The sequence below is a fragment of the Ursus americanus genome, chromosome 3, assembly GCF_024610735.1.
Source record: "Ursus americanus isolate L20-20 chromosome 3, mUrsAme1.1.p, whole genome shotgun sequence".
Classification (NCBI taxonomy): Eukaryota; Metazoa; Chordata; class Mammalia; order Carnivora; family Ursidae; genus Ursus; species Ursus americanus.
Genome location: NC_142129.1, coordinates 12,150,168 through 12,174,027, shown reverse-complemented (window position 1 = coordinate 12,174,027; position 23,860 = coordinate 12,150,168). Strand labels below are relative to the sequence as shown.

Below are 23,860 nucleotides of genomic sequence, written 5' to 3'. Positions count from 1 at the left end.
TGGATTTTTTTAAAATTCCCATCGCTCGGCAAACATTGGGAACCTACAGAAAAGTGTTGCCCTCACCAGGATAGAGTATAAACCATGTCACTGCACTGCGCCTCCTGTTTCTGCCTTTTGATTTTCTGAAATCATTCCACATGCTCCGGTCCCTCCCCTCCCTGCTAGGACCGAGGAGGATAGCGGCTGGGGGCCAGCGGGCAGGCAGGGAGACACCCCGAGAAGAACACCCCTGAACAGGATTGCAGGAAGCCTTGACAGCACACTCCACGTGAAGCACCAGGCACGTCACTTGAAGTGTAGTCTTCTAGGGGCGCCTGGGTGGCTCAGTCGTTGAGCATCTGCCTTCGGCTCAGGGCGTGATCCCAAGGTCCTGGGATCGAGCCCCACATCAGGCTCCTCTGTTGGGAGCCTGCTTCTTCGTCTCCCACTCCCCCTGCTGTGTTCCCTCTCTCGCTGGCTGTCTCTATCTCTGTCAAATAAATAAATAAAATCTTAAAAAAAAAAAATAAAGTGTAGTCTTCTAAAAGTATCACTTCTGGGGGAGGGAAGAAAGGCCAAAAGAAGGGGAAAAGGGTCCTTTTGCAATCTGGTAATGAAGGGAAAAAAGAAGAAAACATTTCTAAGAGAAGTTGGAGTTTTCCTGCAAAACAAAAGAGAGTCACAAACTGAGGGGGTCTGCCCCACCCCCACCATGAACGCCAACCGACCATGCTACCCAACCAACCAAACCAACCTGGGCTTTGCCACAACAGTGGGAGAGGATGCCATTAAGCTGGGTAGTGTATGAAACACCCCAACATCATGAAAACGAGCAAGAGGAAAGTAAAATCCATAGAATAGAGCAAATCCCACAGACACACCTTTCAACGGACTGTCCCCCCAAAATGATCATGTGTCCAAAGAAAATATAAGTCTGTGCTCCAAATGGAATTAAATACATACAAGCAAGTAGCTAGAGATAGAATAACTCACCTGTAACCAGAAGTTAAGAGACAAATGAAAGAAAAAGTCGATTAAACTCAGAGAAGAAATGAAAGAAAAAGACAAAATTATCCAAAAAATGGAGAATAAGTGAAAAGATACCCAAGTTAGAATAAAATCAAATGGAAAATTAGTAAGAGAATTGAAGAAAGGCAGGGGGACATGAAAGTGAATGAAAATAACAGAGAGAAGTCAAGCCAGCCAGGGAGAAGGGGTCCAGTGAAAGTCAGAGCTTGGCATGCATGCAGGATGGATGAGAGCGGGCGCTATGTGCCCCAGCGATGGGATTAAAAATGATTTCTAGGTTCTCGTATGACCTGTGGCTACACGCGGTCACAGAGTAATGGAACCAAACAGTAACTGAGAAGGTAGAAGCAGGGGCCAATCGGAGAGAGACTTTGGCCCGAAACTGCCCACCCACTCAGCCCAGGGGGAGGCGGTTTGGGGAGGGAGGCCCAAGGCGGTGCACGTGCTTCAGCTCCCCTGTCGGTCTTCTCATCTGCAAAGTTAGGGAGCCCGTCTGGAATATCTCTGGGATCCTTTCCAACTATCTGTTCCAGCCTTTGGACAAGTTCTGCATATTAAGCCAGGGGATTCGCAGAGCTAAGTTTCTTTCCTTGTTTGTCTTCCAGGAGGTGCTTAGAGCTGCAAGGAGCCCCCCTTCCCATTATGGGTAATCAGGTGATCTGCTGTGTGGCTCTTTGTCTCCTCGGAGCAGGTGAGTCCTGGGGTTGGGGAGAAAATTCCTGTCCCGAGGGTGCAGAGCTCCGGATCTAAGCCTTGCCCCCCATGACATACGCAGTAAGCACCTTCCCGGGCTGTGTTTCTAGAGCCTCTCTTTCTTCCATAGGCACAGCGGATGGTGGAATCACTCAGACCCCGAAATACTTGTTCAGAGAGGAAGGACAAGAGGCGACTCTGGAATGTGAACAGGATTTTAACCATGACTATATGTACTGGTACCGACAGGACCCAGGGCAAGGGCTGGGACTGATCTACTACTCGCCGGTAGAAAATGAAATTCAGAAAGGAGACATACCTGATGGCTACAGTGCCTCTCGGAAGAAGACGACATTCTCTCTCACTGTGACACAGATTCGAAAGAACCAGACAGCCCTGTATCTCTGTGCCAGTAGTAGAGACACAGTGAAGTACAGACACGTCCCCTCTGTGCAGAAATGTGTCTCGAGCCCTGCTTCCCCACCAGGTGGCAGGGCTTTGCTGTATTCAGTGCCCGGATCTGCCTGCTTTCCTTCCCCTCAACCAGACCCCCAAAATCAGCTGCTGCCATCAACGTGCTTTGCGGAATGGCACAACACCTCGGCGATCCACTACGTTGGTTCAAAGAATTACATCTATCTACATCAGAGAGAGACAGAGAGAGAGAAAGGAGAAGGAGGAGGAGGAGAAGGAAGGGGTGAAGGAGGAGGAGGAGGAAAGAATAGGCAAAAGAAAATATTAATTTTACATTCTAGCTCTCCTTACCAAATACTGGAAAACCAAAATGAACAGAAACTGGTCCCTTCCTTCAGAATAATAAAAGCCAAGCAGGAAGGAAAATGTGTAGAACACAGAGACAGTGATCAAGCTTCCTCTAATGTGCGCTTTAATCAGGGATGTTAGTGGCCCTAGGAAACAACATGGCTGGTTTTGTCTGTTGGCATCAGGAAGGGCTGCAAAGGAAGGCAAAACCATGAGACGAAACTCAGATGATGAATCAGATTTCACCCGGTGGACAAGCAGCCACAGTGATACAGCCTTAAGGAGCTGGCAGGAGGGAGTGATGAGATAAAACCAGGAATGAACACGGTCCCCTCCACCCCGGGAATACGGCAACAGGAATCGATTTGGAAGAATGAGTGGAGCGAAAGTATTGAACGCAATTGAGTGTCTGGTTCTAGCACCTTCCTTGGACACCTGCATTGAAATACCCAGTAAGGGAGCGCCTGGCTGGCTCAGTCAGAAGAGTGTGGGACTCTTGATCTTGGGGTCATGATTTCAAGCCCCGTGCTGGGTGTAGAGATTACTAAAAATAAATAAATAAAAACTGAAAGGAAAAAAAAAAAAAGAAATAGCCAGTAGGCTTGTTTGGTGCTTAGGAGGGAGAGTTGGGCTTAAGAGAAACATTTGCATGATTAATCAGCAGACAGGGGATCAGTATTATTTTACAAATGCTCATTCTTTATGCTTTCTCCCTTTGTGGTCTGACACCTATCTATCAAATTAAGGCAAGTGGTGTTAATTCTTGGGACTTCATTTGTTTAAAAATATTTATTTGAGGGGCGCCTGGGTGACTCAGTCGTTAAGTGTCTGCCTTCGGCTCAGGTCATGATCCCAGCGTTCTGGGATCAAGCCCTGCATGGGCTCCCTGCTCAGCAGGAAGCCTGCCTCTCCCTCTCCCACTCCCCCTGCTTGTGTTCCCTCTCTCGCTGCCTCTCTCTCTGTCAAATAAATAAATAAAATCTTTAAAAAAAATATTTATTTGATCACATAATTCTGCTTGCAGAAATGAATGACAGTCTATAGAGTTCAGACTATCCCTCCCACTGCATACAACTAAAAATGCTGGATTAAATATAGTTTTAAATATTCTTGGAAGCATTTAAGAACCTCAGCCCATTCTCCTGTATGGCCCTGGGTTTCCCAGGACAAGCAATTTCTGGGAAAATATGGGGAGTCCCTGACCATCACATATAAGTCTGGGCTTCGTGTATTTTATTTGGGTTCCTTTCTGAATTGTTAGCTTTGGATTTCTTCTCCCATGTATTCTGGGGAAGCTTGACACACACAGAGACCAAAGTACTGAGAAGCAGAAATGGGAAAGAGACACTAATCTACGAATAAGATTTACAACCCTGAAATGTGGTATGCTGAGCACTAGCCCTCATCGCAACTGATGTCCTCTGACAATAGTAAAGAATCCATCAGGAATGCGATGGATCTAAGATGCTTTACTTTGTCCAGACCATATTCATTGATACCTGCAGATCAATCATTTCCTGAGCCAGCCAACACAGTCATGGACCAGTGGGAGACACATCCCCTAGAGTTCTCTGCTCCCTGGGTACAAGCCATATTCCAGAGGTGATGGGAGGGGGTGAGGCTATCTGTTCAGAGAGAGAGGGGAAATTAAGGGGAGCACAGTAGGAGACAGACAATTTCATTTTTCTTTACTATCTTGGACATAACTTGAAGGGATATACATTTCCTCCTGTCGGTTGATGAATTTATAAAACAAAGACTAGGGACTTCACACGATTTTTTTAAACAATCCATTCTAACGCCATTGAATCATTTGCTTTTTCAGAGTGGCCCTGATACTAGAAAGAACTTTTTAGCTGTGAAATATCATAATAACCTCCATCCCCATGACCAAGTTATAAAGAGTAATTGTATGAAATGAAAGTCCAAAAAGTCAAAATAGCACCAAATCTTTCCTCAGCAAGCTTTGAGGAGCCATTGTATCTCTTGAGGAAGAGCAATTTACAGAACAATATAATCCAAGAGCTATAATATTTCTTGGCTACAGTAAAAATAATTTCTGAATTCAAAATTACACTGGAAGCCATCAGCAGTAAATTAGACAAGCCAGAAAACCAATTTGCTGATTGTATACAAACTCAGGGAATATTCCAGGATTCTGAGGAAACAAAAAAAGTATGTGAGACAAATCATCTCACAACAACTTTATTCATGATGACCTCAAACTGGAAAACGCCCAAATGTCCATCAACAATGCGATAGACAAATAGCGTTACATTTGTATCATAGAACAAAATATAGCAAAAAAAATCAAATATTGTTTGCAAAATCATGGGTGAATCTCACAGACATGATATTGAACAGAGAAGCCAGACACACGGGTACATACTGTATGAAGTTAGAGTAGTGACTGCATGGGGAGGCGTTTTTAATTTATTTGGAGGGAAGCATGAGAGAGGTTGATGGGGTTCTGAAAATGTCCTCTATCTTGATCTGGGTGGTGGTTACCTACTGAGAGCATTCATTTGTGAAAATTCGCGAAGATGTACACTTAAGATTTGTGTGGTCTATTATATGTATTTTCTATCTCCCTTTAAAAGCTTAGAAAAACAACTACCACCACCACCATCCCAAAATAGAATGACTAAAAATAAAAATGTATTCTCCCTCATGGTTCCGCGGGTTGGATGGGCTCTGGTAGGCAGTTCCCGCTTGGGGTCTCTCATGTAGTGACAGACAGATAGTCACCGAGGCTGGAGATATCTGAAGGCTCAGCTGGGCTGGACATCCAAGGTGACTTCTTTATACCCATATCTGATACCTCACCTGGGATGACCAGGACAGCTGTAGACCAGCCCCACATGTCTTTCTCCACATAGCTCCTCAATGTGGTTAGGTGGTTTCCTCACAGCAGGGTGGCCTCAGGGTAGTTCAAGTTATTACATACTGGCTGGCTTCCCCAAGAGTGAGCATTCAAGAGACCCAGGTGGAGTCCACAAGGCTATGGATGAAAATCATACAGTGCCCCTTCCATCACGTTCAAGTCAGCCCTGATCCTTAGAGGAATGTGAAGCCTGGGAAGTATGGTGGTTTACCTGGGTGCCATCTCTGAGGAGCAGCAACCATAATATAATAAATTGATACTACTGACCTCATTTCTCACCACTTAGACTAATGATGGCTTCAGATCAGAACAACACCTGCTTCATTTGCAAATATTTTTCTTGAGGTCAATTCTAATCGAGAGCTAAACTACAAAGAAAGTTCTAGAAAATGTATTTCTTCCTTAGTTAAGTTGACAATGAATATGAAACACCAAAGGGATATATATATATATATATACCCGATGGCTGGTGGTCCTCAAAAAGAGTAGAAAGATTTTCTTCTGATCCAGGGGCTGCCAGACACTTCATTCCATTTACGTCATAATGTTATGGAGAAGTAATATATCGCAGGCACATTCACCTACTCTTTGCAGGGAAAAAGTACAGTTATGGTGGGAAGTAACCTCATCATAATGTGGTCTTCCCCCACCATGAAAAAAATACAGCCACAGAAGCCTATCAGATGCCGTTGAATCCACATATCCGTACTGTGCATATGGTAATATTTAATACACAAGATTACATTTGCAATGATAAAAATCTATGTCGTTATAGTACAAACATAATTTGATGGATCTGGTCCTAATCCCACCTCGCTTAGTTACTCACTCCAGATATAAAGAACTAAATATGAATGAAGCACAACTGGAGGTTGTTATAAAAATGAAAGTATAATGCTTTGGAGAAAAATCTTCAGCCTCTTTGAAATTGCTATACATTTCTGAGCATGAGCCGTTTAAATGAATATTCCAGCATGTTCAAAGCAGAAATAATTCCCTAAATCTCCTAGAACCTATTACCACTGGCCCATACTTAGCCTATGACCTGTATCGTGGTGAAAGAGCTGCAAATAAATTGTCTTCCTAGCCTCCACCGTGATTTACAGAGTCATACAGACTACGATAAATAGCAATGTTTAGTATTAAGTCCATCAATATCAGGGAGACTGGCGAGAGATAGTGGTGAAATAAATACTTCATTTAGAAGATGAGAAAATGTCTTTATCAGTATGAAGAAACATTGAACTTGGAGCCTAGGATTTCTTATGCTCACCCATAGTTCTAGTGATGAACAGTCATGAGTTGTCTCGGGTACTTTGAGGATACGTTACAGAAATAAAGAACTGACTATAATTCCATTTAGTACACAAACAGAGAGCCTTTCTCTTAAATAAAGCTAAGAAACTTGTTGAAGTCTTTTCAATGATCTGGGTGTTAGTGCATGTTCTGTAAAGGTAGGAGTAGAATTAGAACGTCTGACGCCCCTTTCAGCCGTGTCTGCGTGGCTCTGTGATAGAAAGAGCAATGGGGGCGCCTGGGTGGCTCAGCCGTTAAGCCTCTGCCTTTGGCTCAGGTCATGATCCCAGGGTCCTGGAATCCAGCCCCGCATCTGGCTTCCTGCTCAGCGGGAAGCCTGCTTCTCCCTCTCACACTCCCCTTGCTTGTGTTCCCTCTCTCGCTTTCTCTGTCAAAATAAATAAATAAAATCTTAAAAAAGAAAAGAAAAAAGAAAAGAAAAAAAAGAAAAGAGCGAGCAATGGATCCTGCACCGCTGGCAAAAACGTCACCACCAGGGGGCAGACTGGAGCACCTTCAGGATCACATAAGCCGTGGTCCACCCTCCTAGGGGTGGAGAAAGGGAGAAGGAAGAGCGTGATCATGCCTATCTTGAGCGAGGTGTGGTATGAGGCCAACGCCTGAAGATGCTGATGGTTCTGCTGCTCCTGGGGCCTGGTATGAACCGTATTAGCTGCAGAGTTGGGGCAAGTGTGCTTGTTGCTGGCATGCGTGAGTGGTAGCAGAGATTGCGGATTTTTTTACGCTGACCACAATGAGAAGGGACGTCCACGTTCTCTGAGTTCTGAAGGGTAGGGTGAGACGTCACCAGCCAGGGGAGGTGAGGGATTATGGTTGTAGGCCGTCTAGCAGGGAGATGTCACCGAGCAGCAGGAATCTCTGGGAGCTGGGCGAAAGGCAAAGGAGCGTGGCTGTGAGTTGTCCCCCCGTGGTCGCGTCCGACGGGTCCTTTGGCCTCCGTCACCTCCTTGACCTCTGTTTTGGCAGGCTCTGGGCTGGGTGCTCTGGTTATCCAAGATCCAAGCACAGTCATCTGCAAGAGCGGCGCCTCGGTGAAGATCGAGTGCCGCGCGGTGGACTTTCAAGCCACAACCGTGTTTTGGTATCGCCAGCTCCCTGCACAGGGCCTCACGCTGATGGCAACTTCGAACGTGGGCTCCAGCGCCGCACATGAACGGGACTTCCCCGCCGCCAAGTTTCCCGTTAACCATCCAAACAACAGATTTTCCAGTCTGACGGTGACGAGTGCGAGTCCTGCGGACAGCAGCCTCTACTTCTGCGGTGCTTAGCACAGCGCTGGGCGGAGATCCGAGACCCCGACAAGAACCCTGGCAACAGCCCCCTTGGCCCCACCTCCCCCAACCCCCCGAGCCCTGCAGAGGGAGGTGTGGGGAGAGAAAAACCACAGACCGAGACATCTGTGTGTGTGTGTGTGTGTGTGTGTGTGTGTGTGTGTGTGTGTGTGTGAGAGAGAGAGAGAGAGAGAGAAAGAGAGAGAGAGAGAGAGAGAGAGAAAGAGAGAGCGCAAACACCCGAGGACAGAGTAAGCAGGAGGAACACAGGTGTTTGAGAACTAGCAAGATGGGAACGGAGCTGGGCCCTATAAAGTGGCCAGCTGACATGGCAATATCCCTGGGCTAAGGATTATAAGGCTTTTTCCTGACTGCCCAGCACATACACATGCACACACGTCAGGGGGAGAATTCCACAGGTTTCTAGGAAGTCAGGCCCTTTAAGTCTCCCGCATCCTTGGATGCACCCATTCTGCATGTCATTTCTTATCTCACACAGCAGAGATCGGCAAAGGCTGTGAGTCAGCTGGAACTGGAACTCGGTGAGCGCAAAAGTAATTTCCAGGACTAGTTTACAGCAGTCTCAACCCTAATTCAGGCGTCCGTGAGCGTTGGCTTGGCTCCATCACAACTGCCTACCCCTGCCGCTGTTTTCCCATTCTGGAATATGGAAAGCCATCTGACTGCTTCGGACTGACCAATAGTCAGTTTAAAATACTCTCTAAATGTCGGAGTGCCTTTTATCTTTAATCTGCTCTCTGGTACTGTTTTTCAGAATCAGTTAAGATTCTTTTGTTTTTTCTAACAAAAATAGACTCTGGCTAATTTAGTTCAGGTGACTCGATCAAATACTCCCTTGAGAATTTGAAGCCCCCCGATATTATGTATTTAATGGTTATTCTCCTTTTAAGGAAAGGTATAAGGGGGGGAACATTAAATATTATTCCTAAGTACCTTACATCAAGATTCATGTGTCCTTTTAACCAGAGGCATTACTTTCTCTTTTTAACAAGATATAGGGCAAAAAAATGTTTTATAAGATCCTTTGAAAGATCTCAATCGAAATTATTTTTTGAGGGAACTACTTGTAGTCCCATGAAAGAATAGAGTCATAAAATAAAACCACTTCAAATAACTAATGAAATTATGATTAGATGTTATCTTTGTCATTTTTCCTCACTCCAGAAATGTTCATGAAAACAACAAAGTAACATTCACCTTTGAAGCAGGTACTCGGTTGTGAGTAAACCCTCTGGGTTCACTATCCCCAAAGGGAGAGGGGGGAGAGAGGGCTCAGATATTTGAAATATTCCCTCTGACAAGCAGAGGGCTGAAACCAGGAGAAGCAACAAGTGAACATTGCTATGTCTTGGGTAGAAATTGAAAGGCCAGTGGAAAATCTCTTAGGCAGTTTTAAGTTTCTTAGTGGCATAAAACTTCCAATTCACTGTTTAAAACGAAAGCAAACATTTTATCCTGACATAGTCCCACTTGTCTATTTTTGTTTTTGTTATCAGTGCTTTTAGGCTGATTAAAAAAAAAAAAATCATTACCAAGACCATAATCAACAAGGTTTTCTCCTATGTTTTCTTCTTAAAGTTTTATAGTTTTGGGTCTTAAGTTTTAGTCTTTGATTAATTTTGAATTGATTTTTATGCATGATACAAGATAGGGGTCCATTTTCACTCATTTGCACGTGGATATCCAGTTTTTCCAACACCATTTATTGACGAGACTAGCGTTTTCCATTGTGGCACCCTTCTGGAAGATCAGGTGACCATGTACAAGTGGGTTTATTTCTGGAATCTCTATTCTGTTCCACTGGTCTATGTGTCTGTCTTTATGCCAGTACCATAATCTTTCATCATTATAGCTTTGTATGGAATTGGAGAAAATATTTGCAAACCACAAATCTGGTAAGACGTTAATATCTAAAAATATGTAAGAAACTCCTACAACTCAATAGCAAATAAAAATAACCTGATTTAGAAACTGCCAAAGGACTTGAATAAACATTTCATGGAAAGAAGACATGTAAATGGACAACAGTTATATGGAAATGTGCTTGAGACCCCTCATCGTCAGGGAAATGCAAATCAGAACCAAAACGAGCTATCACTTCACAAGACTGTTATTAAAGAAAGAAAAGATACGTGTTGGGGAGGATGCGAAGAAATGGGAACCCTTGTACAATAATTGGCCATGTAGCTGTTATGGAAAACAACATGGAAGTTCCACAAAAAATTTAAAAAAATAGAACTACCACCCAGCAATCCCACTTCTGGGTATATATCTAAAAGAATTGAAATCAGGATCTTTTTTTTTTTTTAAGATTTTATTTATTTATTTGACAGAGAGAGAGACAGCCAGCGAGCGAGGGAATACAAGCAGGGGGAGTGGGAGAGGAAGAAGCAGGCTCCCAGCGGAAGAGCCTGATGCGGGGCTCGATCCCAGAACGCTGGGATCACACCCTGAGCCAAAGGCAGACGCCCAACGACTGCACCACCCAGGAGCCCCTGAAATCAGGATCTTGAAGAGATATCTGCACTCCCAGGTTCATTGCAGCATTATTCACAACAGCCAAAATATGGAAGCAACTCAAATGTCCATCAGTAGATAAGTGGACAAAGAAAACGCGGTGCATACATATAATAGACCATTATTGAGCCTTAAGAAAGAAGGAAATCTTGCCATTTGCAACAACATGGATGAAGCTAGAGCACGCGCCAGGTGGAATAAGCCAGTCACAGAGACATGAATAAAACATGATCCCACTTCTATGAAGTAGCCAAAGGAATCCAGGTCATAGAAGCAGAAAGTAGAACGGTGATTGCCAAGGTCTCTGAGAAGAAGGGAGAGGGGACTTGGACTGATACACAGTTCAGTTACGCAAGACGAAGACTGGCTTGGGATTTGCTACACAACAGAGTAGAACAACATAGTACCCACAGTTAACAACACTGTTCTGCGCACTTCAGAGGTTGTTAAGAGGATAGGTTTCATGTCAAGTGTTCTGGCCACAAAACCAAAGCAAACCAAAACAAGGAAGCTACTGGAAGTGACAGATACGTCTATTAGTTTGACTGAGGTGATGGTTTCATGGCTGTGCGCCTGTCTCCAAACTCATTCAACTCTATGCGTCAAATATGTGCAGGTTTTCGCGCATCAATTTTACCTCAATAAAGCTGTTCAAAAATAAATAAAAGGGAAGTAAATCTGATACAGGAGAAAAAGGCCTCTAAAACACTAACTTACAAGATTAAAGGGAATTGGTTGCCTGGATGCCGGAGGAGCTCAGAGGGCTGCTAAGAGAGACAATTGACCAGTTTAATGAGAACAGAAACCCTAGCCCCGTGTTCCTAAGCAACAGGAGCTCATATACGTTCTTTCTAAAAGACAGGCATAAAAATCCTCAGCGATCACTACCTTCTGTCTCTAGGTCTTCGCCGAAGTTTCAAAGTCATGGGGAAAAATATTTGTTGTGACTGGGGGTCTCTGCCCTTGTATCCATCAGGCAGGGGCAGGGGATTGTGCGGACCCAGCTGCCTCCGCCTGTGACACAGGGAGACCTAATAGAGTCCCAGAGCAGGTTCCTAGAGGAAGTCATGTTTAAGATGACATCCTGAAGGTGAGCTGGAGTTAATTACGTGGGACTGGGGATAATGAACCGACCGGCATGGCTGGGAGATCCATGCAACATTACTCAGGCAGGAAAGAAATTGGTGTGTTTAATGAAAGGTGTAGTTAGTAAGGTGGCGTGAGCAAAGAGGGAAAAAGGGGGTGAGTACAAGGTGAGACTGGAGAGAGATGAAAGTCAGGACACTTCGCATAACTGGAAGAATGAAAGAGCATATGATCCCTTGATGGTGGAATATAGCAAGAGAAGAGGAGAGAATCTAGGAGAGAAATTTAAGGAGCGCACTTACCTAGGAAAGGTTGAGAAAGCAAATTATACTGATAAACCATCAAACAATATAGGTTAATAACTGAGCAAATGTGTAACGAATACTAGTAACCATTCTATGTGATGTGGAGGCGTATACCAGCTGCTTGTTTCCCTGTCTGGTCTGACACTTGAGGTGCCCGGCTGCTCCTTCGCAATGTGGGACTGGCAGCCCCGTTCACCGCAGGGCGGGTGATGGCAGTATCAGAGGGCGTCTGGTGAATTTGCCCCTTTGACCACTAGGAGGTGATGTGGGTCTTTCTAGAACACACCTCTAGCGCATGAAAAGCAAGCATAGATCTTCCTTGTTCTGAGAAATGGTTACATACTTGGGGCTCCTCAGGTGAGATATGTAGCTGCCGGTTGGAACAATGACTTGCAGATATCTTGGGATGCTGACAGGTCCTTGAAATGGTGGGATCCAACAGTATTCACCACATATCCAGTTCCCATAGTTGTCCGGTGCATACATAACTGGTAAATAAACAAATAAACGCCATCATCATTTCTGTTCAATGTTGTGCTGAATCTCCAGCCAATGGAACAAGAAAAATTGGGTAAGAAAGAGAAAGGAAGAGGAAAATGTGGTTATCGACAGATGACGAGTTTAATAGAAGATCCAGGGACAGCTGGGTGACTCAGTCAGTTAAGTGTCTGACTCTTGATTTTGGCTCAGGTCCTGATCTCAGGGTCATGAGATCGAGTCCTGCATCAGAGTCCACACTGGGTGTGGAGCCTGTTTAAGATTCTCTCTCTCCCTCCCTACCCCACTCTCTCTCTCTCTTTGAAAGAAAGAAAGAAAGAAGAAAGAAAGAAAGAAAGAAAGAAAGAAAGAAAGAAAGAAAGAAAGAAAGAAAGCAGAGAGACCCAAAGGAATCTAAAGAATCATTGTATTATTAATAATAAAATCTAATAAGTTTTAAGTTTTCTGAATTCAAAATAAATCTAAAAAATCAGTTTTTCAACATACTAGCAACAGTTAAAAGCTATATTTTTTAGAGAGAGACCACTTATAAATAGTAACATAAGATATAAAACAGTTAAGAACAAATCTATTAATAGCAACACCTTAACACAAAAAATTATTAAAATTTTAAAAGATGATGTAAAAATCTGGAATAAGTGGAGATACATGCCATGAAAATGAATAAGTAAACGCAAGAGTAAGAGTATTCCTCTTTCTACAATATCATCTGTGTGTTCAAAGCAGCACTAATTAAAATCACAAAAGATTGCCCTACCAATCATGCAATTATTTTATAATTTAGGATAATAGAAAAGGCATAAATAAATAGACAAATGGAAAATAATACTCAGATTAAAAATAGTCCCGTGCATGTAAGGCACCTAATGTGTGACAGCCATCGTTGTGGGTGTATAAGGGAATGACGGAATATGCAGTAGGTTACTCTGCTGTAAGTGGTTATCCATGGAAGGAGAGGTGAATTGAAACCTTTCCTCGCGGCTTAAGCAAAAATAAATCCTACATGGATTAATCACTTTAATGAAAAATTCTGAATGTTCATTGTTTTGGTAAATAACATGGGAGTATATCTTTATGAACTTATGCTATGGGAGCCTCTTTTATAAAAAAAATTAAAAATGCATACCAAAAATAAGAGAATGATGAACTCCACTAAATTAAGAAATTCAACAACAAAAAGAAATCACAAAGAGATGAAAACACCAGCCACAGATCGGAGAGATATTAACGACACACGTAACTGACAAAGGTTTCGTTTCCAGAATACACAAAGAACTGTTACAAATAATAGTAAGCAAAGAGAAATATGGGCAAAGGGCTATTTACAGAAAACACTAGAGGACTCTAAATATGAAAATTACATTCACCGTCCTCGGCTATCAGAACAATGCAAACCCAAACTGCGGTGAGATCTATTTTAACCTGACAAAATTCAAAGGATACTAACTATTCTTCAGGTCTTAAGGTGGAGCCCTTGAAAACGCTCGTGAACTGTTGATGCGATGGAGACCTTCAGGCTCAGCCTTCACACTCCCGGGAGCAGAGGAAATCTTGCACCTGTGCCTGACCATGCAGGGAAACGTACAAGAAGGCAGTACTGTTTGCAGTAGCATAAAAACCTAAGGAAAAAACACCAATTCAAGAATGGATAATAAGTTTTAGAGAATAAGTAGAATGGAATGCTACATAGTAGTGAAAATGAATGATCTAAAATCATATGCATCAACATGAATTAATAACACAGACGTAATGGTGCATGAAAAAAGAACATGTCACAGAGAAAATTGTGAACACCACGATTCCCTTTAGATAAATTCAAAGACATACAACATTAAATAATCTATGATTTATAGATTCTTCGTAAGTACTACCAATATAATGAAAAGCCGGAGAATAAAAATATAAACTTCAGGGCAATGGATACCTGGACAATGACATCTGGAAGAATAACATGGAGGCTTAAATTCTCCGTCCATAACCCATCTCCTCAGCTGATCGCTCAGACGACAGGCGCCAGGCTCTGGTTCCCTAGATGCGTTGTGCATTTGTTATTATGTTTTGCGTAGCTCAACATTTTTAACGTAAAGTAACTGCTCTGTGATTTCATAAGTGCAGCAAAACTATGAGTGATAAACACCACGCTATATGATTCATGGCCCGAGGTGCAAGGAGAAGGGGAGAAGCCAAACTGACAAGTTAAAAAGCCAAGAAATGAACAATATTTATAATATTTATAAAAAATAGCAAAAGAGCAGCCTCTGGGAAAAAGGAAACAAGAGCGGGTTGAAACTCCCGCTGGTGGTTTCACCCGCTCTCCCTGCCCTCCCCATTCTCTGACATGTTTTCGTCTCACACACACGGTGCCTACAAAGGCAAGAGCCAGTGATCACGTCACGAGGAGGCTGCTGATGGGGACAGGGGAGCCTGACAGAAAAGGCCACTTGCCACCTCTTTTTCCCCTCCGAGCCAACATGTTCTTCAGACTTCTCTGCTGTGTGGTCCTTTTTTTCTGGGGAGCAGGTAAGCTCTTGCTGCGAACTTGCTGGTTGCTGGTTCCAGGACGGTTTCCTGTGACTGCGATATCAGGCTGCCTCCTGGGCTTTTTCTCCAGTTGCTGTCTCTTCCTTGCACAGGCTCCCTGGACACTAAGGTCACCCAGAGTCCTCGACACCTGGTCAAAGGGAAAGGACAGAAACCAAAGATGGATTGTGTCCCTATAAAAGGACATAATTCTGTTTATTGGTATCACCGAAAGCTGGAAGAAGAGTTCAAGTTTTTGGCTTACTTACAGAACGATGATATTATTGATAAAATAGAAACGTTTGATAATCAATTTTCAGCTAAATGCCCCAAGGACTCACCCTGCACCCTGGAAATCAAGTCCGCTGAGCCAGGCGACTCAGCCCTGTACATGTGTGCCAGCAGCGAAACCACAGTGCTGAATGTTAGCTTTTCTTAGAACACAAACGCATCATGGACAAAGCTCAGGAAATAACGTGGTGTGTTAGGGAGGCAGGAACTAACAGAAACGCAGTGTGGAGGAGCATAAACCAGAAGGAAAAATTTGTAGAGAGCAGCTCCAGGTGAGCAGACAGGGATGTTTAAAACAGCTGATGGGGGAAAAAAACCCAAGAAAGGGGAAGGAAGGTGTAGAAGGGGCTGAGGTTTCCCATTTTGCAAGGTATCTAGCAAAGGAAAGAAGGAAAGATCCACCCAGGATACCTTCCCCCCCCCCCATGAATCTGATGGATTTTTAACAATCTTTATGAGCATATGTAATTCTGTGCTTTTTCCTGGCAACGTTGTGCCTTTGGGAATGAGGATAATGGGCAGGTCACCTGTCTTTCACGCAGACCCCGACCATCTGGGGCAGCACATTTCCTAGAACCAGACCCAGAGAATTGCTAGGGTTTTGTGACTGCTTCTCATAGCTGTCCCTGCCCTAGAAACTTGGTGGGAAACTCAGAAACCCCCTCCCTCCAGAATACTACAGTCATGCAACTTTTAAAAGCAACTGTATTGGGACATAACACACAAGCCATAAAATGCATCTGTTTTAAGTATTTATTTCTGTATTTAAGTATTTATGTTTTAAGTATTTATTTCTGTATTTAAGTATTTACGTTCTGTCCAATTTTTACACTCATGTGACCAGCATGACAGTCAAGATGTAGGACATTTTCTCCTCCCCAGAAAGTTCCCCCATGCTCGTTTATTGAGGCCTGTGTTAATTTCTCTCAGCATTGTTATGTGGGTTTTTTTTATCATACATATCTTGCACATATTTTGTTGAATTTCTATTTACTTTAAGAAAGGTATTATGAATGTGCCTTTTAATATTCATAAGAACTTTAGGGCGCCTGGGTGGCTCAGTCCGTTAAGCATCTGCCTTTGACTCGGGTCATGATCCCAGTCCCGTATCTGGCGCCCTGCTCAGCAGGCAGTCTGCTTCTCCCTCTACCTCTGCCTGCCCCCTGCTCCTGCTCTCTCTCTCTCTCTCCCTCTCCCTCTCTCTCAAATAAATAAATAAAATCTTTAAAAAATATAGTCAAAAGAACTTGAGTTATTAACGTATCTTCTGCCAAGATTTCACATTAGCCCAATTCGGATCAGTCTTTACATTTCTCAACTGACGTCTCGCGGTCAGTACATTACATAAAAATACCTTGTCCAGAAGACAGTGCTCACCAGCAAGTGTATGTGAGCTCACAATGCCGACCTCACTTCCTGCGTGAACCCGCTAAGGGTCAGTACTGCTCTGCTCTCAGCTAAAATATACGAATGCAAACATATTGGTAAAAGTTGTGAAACTTCTGCAGCGTGCACGTGAAGACGAGGTACTTTTTGCTGATGCGAATAAGCCAAGAGTCAAGAATAGTGAAGGGGAGTGTTTTCCCTGCAGCGGGTGATTGAAGTGGAGATGGGGCATTGCAGTGTACTGGTCCAGCGGGGAGCTCTCTTCTCGCTCCTCCCCGGTTCATTTCCTCAGGTCCTCGCCCCTGCAACACGGGGTCACCTTTGTCCTTATTTTTCTACACAATCACTTCAGTGTTCTTAGCTTTCAGTATCCAGATCAGCAATCTCTTCCTTTTGAATGGATTGTTTAGACTGCTTGCTTTTAAGATACTTAAAATAACTAAATAGTATTTAGTTACAATTAAATAAGTTTATTTAATATATAATATATAACAATAATATTTAATATAATTAAAATAAATAATATAATTATATAATATTTAGGCAAAAATGCCACATTTGCTCTTGTTTCCTTTCTTCTCTTTACCCTATTTCCTCTTTCCCCTTCTAGGTAAACGTTTTTATTATTTTCTTGGTTTATCCTTTCTGTGCTTGTTTTGAAAATATATAAAGCATCCCAGATGGAGAAGTACCTTATTAGAGGCACGGGATGGGAGCAGACTATGGAATCTTTTGCAATATGGGAAAAGACGTTTAACAATGTAAACTTTTTCATTGTTTACTCCTTTGAGCTACCTCTGAAACAGGACACTGCTTAACAATGCATGCAAAGAGAATCTCTAATCCACTAGAACCGTCTAAATTCTGTCGACAAGAAGAGTATATATCTTACCATTCATTGGGATCTGAAGCGTCTCAGAATTCATAACCCTTGCTACTGTAAGAGGTTATTTTAAAGCATATACTGTGTAGAACTTTTTGCAATTCTGTTTTGGAGATATTATTTCTGGTTGCAGGATTCCTGAGCATAAAGCGTCACTCTTTCATGCAAGAAAGTATATCTCTATCATGCTGTGTCCCTGTCATTTTCCATTCCGGTAATGCCCCTCAAGAATCACATATACACTGGGGTGCCCAGGTGGCTCGGTTGGTTAAGCGTCAGACTCATGATCTCAGCTCAGGTCTTGATCTCAGGGTCGTGAGTTCAAGCCCCACATTGGGCTACATGCTGGGTGTGGAGCCTATTAAAAAAAAAAAAAGAGGAAGACATAACAGAATCACATATACATCATGAGAATGAAGATGAAGAGGAGGAGGATGAAGGTAACTGATGTTGAGGTTGGCACATAGAAAGATAGATTATAGAAATTGTATCACATTCCCAGGACTAAAATACAATCATAGTAAGTCCCTGTTATGGTCAAATTCAGGTCTGCAAATCAGTCTAAAGAAGGGGTTTACATTTTTTTCTTTTTTTAAAATCAGAACAGTTTGGACAAATCTGAGATTGCACATGTGGGCCAACTATTTCTGGGGATAGATGAACTTCCTCCTGCTTCCTTCCATGGACTCCATCCAGCATGAAGCATATTCTCTTCTAAAGCAGTCGTTCTAACTTGCGACCCATGGACCTCCAAGGGGTGCATGGATAGAATTCAGGGAATCCGTGAATTGGAATGGGAAAAATCGATCTTTAATATAATATAATCTCTAATATATAATATTATTATGTAATACTAATATATATATAATCTCTAACAATATAATATAATCTCTAACTAAAATATAGCACTTAGTTCATGAGAGATACAGTGAATAAACCACAGCAGTGTTAGCAGGACCTGTGACAAAGGCAATAATAGAAATCACAGATATTTGCATATATTACAGTTCATATGAAAGTCATAGGTATTTTTATATCTCATGACATAGAATAGATATCTATACTGTTGTTGCCGCTTTGAAATCATGGTAGTGTACAAAATCACCAGGATACGTTTTATTTAATGAATTTTAAAGATGTCTCATAGTAATATATCCTAAATTTCGTTTAAAATATTTTAATAACTGCATTTCAAAATAATTGGCTGCCTTTGTAATACAACATATTCCATTTCATGGGTTTAAAACATTATTCCGAGAAGGGGTTCTCAGGGTTCACTAGATTGCCGAAGGGGTCCACGTACCAGTAAGGTTAAGAGCCTTTGTGTGAGGAATGCAATCCTCAGCTTTGCAGATGTGACTGAGAACATGAAGCCTAGACCGGCTCATTGAAAGCAACCTGCCAGCAAGCATTCTTGGTCTGAGTTCTACCCACACTCTTGCACTTTCTGATGGTCCTAATTCCAAATCATTGTATCATTGCCTTTCCCCCTCTCTCCCTTCCCCCCCTCCCACCACGCATCTTTCTCCCAGGTGGGGGCAGCAACAGTTTCTAAGCCACCACATTCCAACCAAAAGTTTCATCATGAAAGTATCTTTATTACAGATGACCTCAGAACATAAAAATAAAGCAAACATTTATCTACCAAAATAACAGCATTCTTGAAATAACTAATCTATGATTCGTTATTTTTATTTATCTAAAACTCTCAAGAAGAAACTATGTTATGCAATGAATTTGCACTCATTGGATAAATTTCAACTCGATATGGGAGAATGACATGTTAGCTAGTTAGCACAATTCTGGAAATGCCTGATTTTCTTTGACATAGTGTTAACTCCATAAATTCCATGAATTAGAATACCAGGCCCAGAAAATAATCACAGCAAACACAAATTCGGTACTTATTCTATATGAAGAATGGTACTAAAGTCCTTATTTATATAAAGTTCACAGCAACTTTTGAAGTAGATACTCATTATACCCATTTTACTGGTGAGAAAATAAAGTCAAGGGAAGTTAAGAGACTTGCCCACGTTTATGTAGCTGCTAGATGGCAGCACCAGGACTCAAGCCCAGGCTCTAATCCACTGCCACGAGGGGAGGGTGGGCTTAGGACCCTTTGGTGTTGCCGAAATCACTGGAGGAGCCTGTGCTCCGTCTCTACTGTATCCATTATAATAAATACAGAGGACGGAGAGAATGGACGCTATTTTATAACAATAGAACATGTGAACAGGTTCCTGCATTTGAAACAGTATTGGTGAGAACAGAGCAGTTGATGGGCAAGCAATAGACTCTGAAAATTGTAGGCAATTCTTTTCCTCGCTCTGATCACAGCAAGTGCCCACACACGGCGTATTGAGTGTGACCCTGGCCAGGAAATCAGGAATCTGGTCTTCTCACCATGGGGGAACGTGTCCATTTAGAAGGGATATAAAGAGTCGTGTAGGCAGAAGAAAGACGCAGGTGACTTGACCTCTCTGAGCCTTAGAATCCCCGTCTGCAAAATGAGCTGTGACAGTCAGTCACTTATAGCAGTGACAGCGTGTGCACACTGAGACAGGGGGAGCCCTACATCCTATTCCTTTCCCTTGGCCTCTTTCAGAGTCTGTGTCTAGACCTTCACAAAGACTCTGTCCCTACCACGGGCAGTTGGGCCCTCCGCTGTGTGGTCCTTTGTCTCCTGGGAACAGGTGAGTCCGACACCCGACACCCAGTCAGTAAATTCCTGTCCCCACTCTGATAACATCTTACAATAGCATCGGGCGAAGGGACGTTATCTCCAGCCTTTGTGTCCTTACCCCCCTCCCCCCAGGACCCCTGCATGCTGAAAGCTACCAGATGCCAGCATTCCTGCTCGCCAGGGCTGGACGGGCCATGACTCTGGAGTGTAAGCAGAACTTGGGATACGATGCCATGTACCGGTACTGGCAGGACCCAGGACGAGGTCTGAGACTGATTCACTACTCAACCGTTGAAAAAGATGTTCAGAGAGGAGACTTGACTGAAGGCTACAGTGTTTCCTGAAAGGAGAAGGGGCTGTTTCCTCTCACTGTGAAATTGGCGCACACCAACCAGACGGGCGTGTATCTCTGTTCTGGAAGTGTAACGGATCTAGGAGACACGTTTTGCTACTTGTGTTTCCACTCTTTTAGTCCTTTTATATTTATCTGTATCTTTTCTTGAAATCGAACTGTGTCCTGCCACCTTTCCCAAGGCAAAGGATATGAAATTGAATAGAAACAGATCCAAGAAACTAATAGTCTAGTAAGAGAGTAATTAGAATAGATTAGAATAGAATAGGAGGGGTGGGGTGGGGTCATGAGATCTAGAGAAAAACCCAAGAGATTTCAAAGACTCTGGCCATATGTTATTTCCTGAGTGGGGTTATTGGCTCAAGGGCTCATTTTATTGGTGTGTTATCAAATTATTGTGTATATATTCCATATCAGTATTTTAACGTGGAGAAAACAACCTCATCGAACAACTGAAGGAGGAAGGAGAAACCTATGGACAGATACACACTAAGCTGTTAACATGACTTCCCTGGAATAGGGGTGGGAGGAAGGAAGAGGAAAGTAAGCAAAAATAGATCACGGAAAAAGAAGTGTACTACTTAAAATAAAGGTTGATAAGAAAATCAGAGAAGAAAACGAGAGGTTATCTCATAATAAATGAGCTAGTTAAACCAGACCAGAAATACCAGGAAGGTGAAATAATCTACAAAGCAGTGGCTACTCTCAGAGTCATAAAAACCATAACAAAACATCTGTATTCTTTGAAAAGATAATTAGATAATCATCAAAAGCGATGCCCAGTCCTGAGTTCGAACCCATGTTAAAGGATGTCTTTCAAACAGCTGCTAAACTTTGAATAAAAACCAGGTAGTAGATAAAACGAAAAATTCATTGATAGGGAAAGATGATGATGATGAAAATTGTATTAAGTTAATACAGTTTTTAGAAGGTTATAGAACAGCATTTACAGAATGAGATAATTTTCATCAAAGAGCACGTGTCTATGTACACATATGCACAGAGAGGGTGAAAGGAGAGATCTGGGAAGAATCCCACTGAGGTGTTAACAGGCCTCATCTTTGGCAGTCATGTGGTATTTTATCTTTTATTGTACAACTTTTAAAATATATATATATATATATATATATATATATAGTTTCTGTTGGTAAAACTAGATATAAATTGTTTTAAAAAATGAATATTTATAAATGAATAAAATACAAACTAGGTATATTTACTGAGCTGGGATGAAACTTTCCTTCTGACGCCAGAGGTGTTTTTGTAACATGAAGCAGTTACATGATTATGAGTCTGCAAAATGGTCATGTCACAGGAAGGTTGCTGATGGGACCTGGGGAAGCTTCATCCTTTTGCTAGTTTGATGCCGCTGTGGGCGCAGGGCTCCTCTGCTGTGTAGCCCTTTGTCACCCGGGAGACTGCGGGTCCTGAGGACAAAAGAAAAATCCTATTCTGGGCTTCTCAACCCCCAGCCCCAAGCTCTTCCCTTGTCAGGGTCCCTCCTGGGCTTTGTCTAAGCTTCTGTGAGCTCTTCTTATAGGCGCTATTGATGCCAAAGTCACGCAGACTCCAGGACATCTGGTCAAAGGCAAAGGACAGAAAGCAAGGACAGATTGTATCCCCGAAAAGGGACATACTTTTGTTTACTGGTATCAACAGACCCAGAAAAAAGAGTTGAAGTTTTTGATTTACTTTCAGAATGGACAAGTTCTTGATCAAATCAACTTGCTCAAGGAGTGATTCTCAGCTAAATGCCCCCCCAAACTCACCCTGCGTTCTGGAAATTCAGTCCTCTGACCCAGAAGACTCAGCGCTATACTTCCGTGTGGGCAGCTAACCCCCGGCACGGAGGTGGTGGTCCTCTAAGTGCACAAACTCTTCGTGGACCCAACTCAGGAAGCGGGTGGTGTATTCGGTTGGAAGGAGGTAACAAGGTAACTGGAGCTAGCTTACGCCACAGTGGACCTACCACGAGGCTAAAGGCTGTTCAGCAGCCATGAAGGAGTGATGGACAATTCTGGAAAAAAAACACCACTTGGGCCTGGGTCTGGAACAACTGCCTCTTCAGTTCTCATTTCTCTTCTTCTTTTGTCCACTTCGTGTAATTCTCTCCCTGTGTTCTGTCTTTCTCTTTTCTTCCAGTCCTCGTGGTGACGTCAGGACAGTAACTAAAGGTCACGGATTCGGCTGCCATCATTTCACCACACTGATAAGGGCCAGCTCAGCTCTTTCTAAACCTGGGGTTAAATCCAGGGGAAACAGTAGCCTGTTCATGATCCAGCCATGAACCTTTTCCTGGAGCATTCAACCCGTACCATGTATGCCTGAATGTATGTATTTCGAATCATATACATCTTGCTTTATTATGCATGCAATTCTGCGTTCTAGATTTTCCCACTTGGCTCGAGTGAAATGCTTCATTTTTCTGTATGTGACTGTAGTCTGTCGTTTCTAAGTGACGCACAGTGCTCCGTGCCCTCTTCTCCAGAATACACCCAATTTTCCTCCACCTTCGTGCCAGCTTTGAGTATGCTTGTACATTTCCCTTCCTGGACCTGTATATTCATTATAGGATTGTATGCCCAGAATCATGACTGCTGAGACATGGTCTACCATTTGTATTTATTTTATGTATCTAGATACCATTAGAGGGCTCCTCAGAATTGCTGTATGAGTCTCAAATCTCACTTAAAAGCACATAAAGCTTCCCATATCCCCTTACCCTCTTATGCTGTTATCCAGTTTCCAGATTGTTGTCAGTCTAGTAGTGTAATGAGACTGTGATCTCTTCCATCCTGTTTCCCCTAGATCACCATCCATGTTTACCCTAACGACGCACATGACGATTTAAGAAAAGTAAATAAAACCAATGATTTACTAGGAAGAGAGACGGAGTTTACTCTATACTCCTATACTATCAACTGGCAACAAGCTAGGAAGCTGGAAAGTGGTGTCTCCCTCCCTCCTCCCATTTGCATTTTTTTTTCTGTTTGCTAATGAGTTTAAGTACTTCTTCATTCATGTTGGTCCCAGATTTCTGTTCTCAAAATGGTCTCTTTGTATCCTTAGGCCATTTCTCTAGTAAGAATTCTGCGTTTTTCTCAATGATTTGTAGGCATTTCTTAGATACACTACTAGATATCGGTCTCTTTCTTATTTTAGAGTAAAATTGAAATGCCACCTCCCTATACGGTGCATCCCCATCCCAAACTTCAAAGAACCAGTAGATGTGGAGAGAAACAGGTGGTCTTTCTTCTGGGCAGGTGCTTGTAATGTCCATTACACGAATGCCATCTCTATTCTCCCAGTTCCAGGCCCCTGGCTTTCCAGAGTGCTGGCTCCCCCATTATTACTCATATCCTTGTGTAGCACAGAAA

General features: G+C 42.8%; 1 protein-coding gene across 1 annotated transcript; it reads left to right on the top strand.

Annotated features, from left to right (window-relative positions):
* Positions 1–1,482: 1,482 nt before the first annotated feature.
* On the top strand, positions 1,483–20,475 carry LOC148110335 (uncharacterized). Its single transcript, XM_087860619.1, has 5 exons — positions 1,483–2,319; positions 14,738–14,885; positions 14,999–15,309; positions 20,054–20,141; positions 20,264–20,475. The coding sequence occupies exons 1-5, from the start codon at positions 1,774–1,776 to the stop codon at positions 20,473–20,475; spliced, it is 1,305 nt and encodes a 434-aa protein (XP_087716745.1). The 5' UTR covers positions 1,483–1,773.
* Positions 20,476–23,860: the final 3,385 nt, after the last annotated feature.

Coding starts and splice junctions, on each gene's coding strand:
- LOC148110335 (XM_087860619.1), top strand. CDS start 1,774: ATGACATACGCAGTAAGCACCTTCCCGGGCTGTGTTTCTAGAGCCTCT. Junction 2,320..14,737: donor ACACCTCGGCGATCCACTAC/GTTGGTTCAAAG, acceptor GTGCCTACAAAG/GCAAGAGCCAGTGATCACGT. Junction 14,886..14,998: donor CCTTTTTTTCTGGGGAGCAG/GTAAGCTCTTGC, acceptor TTCCTTGCACAG/GCTCCCTGGACACTAAGGTC.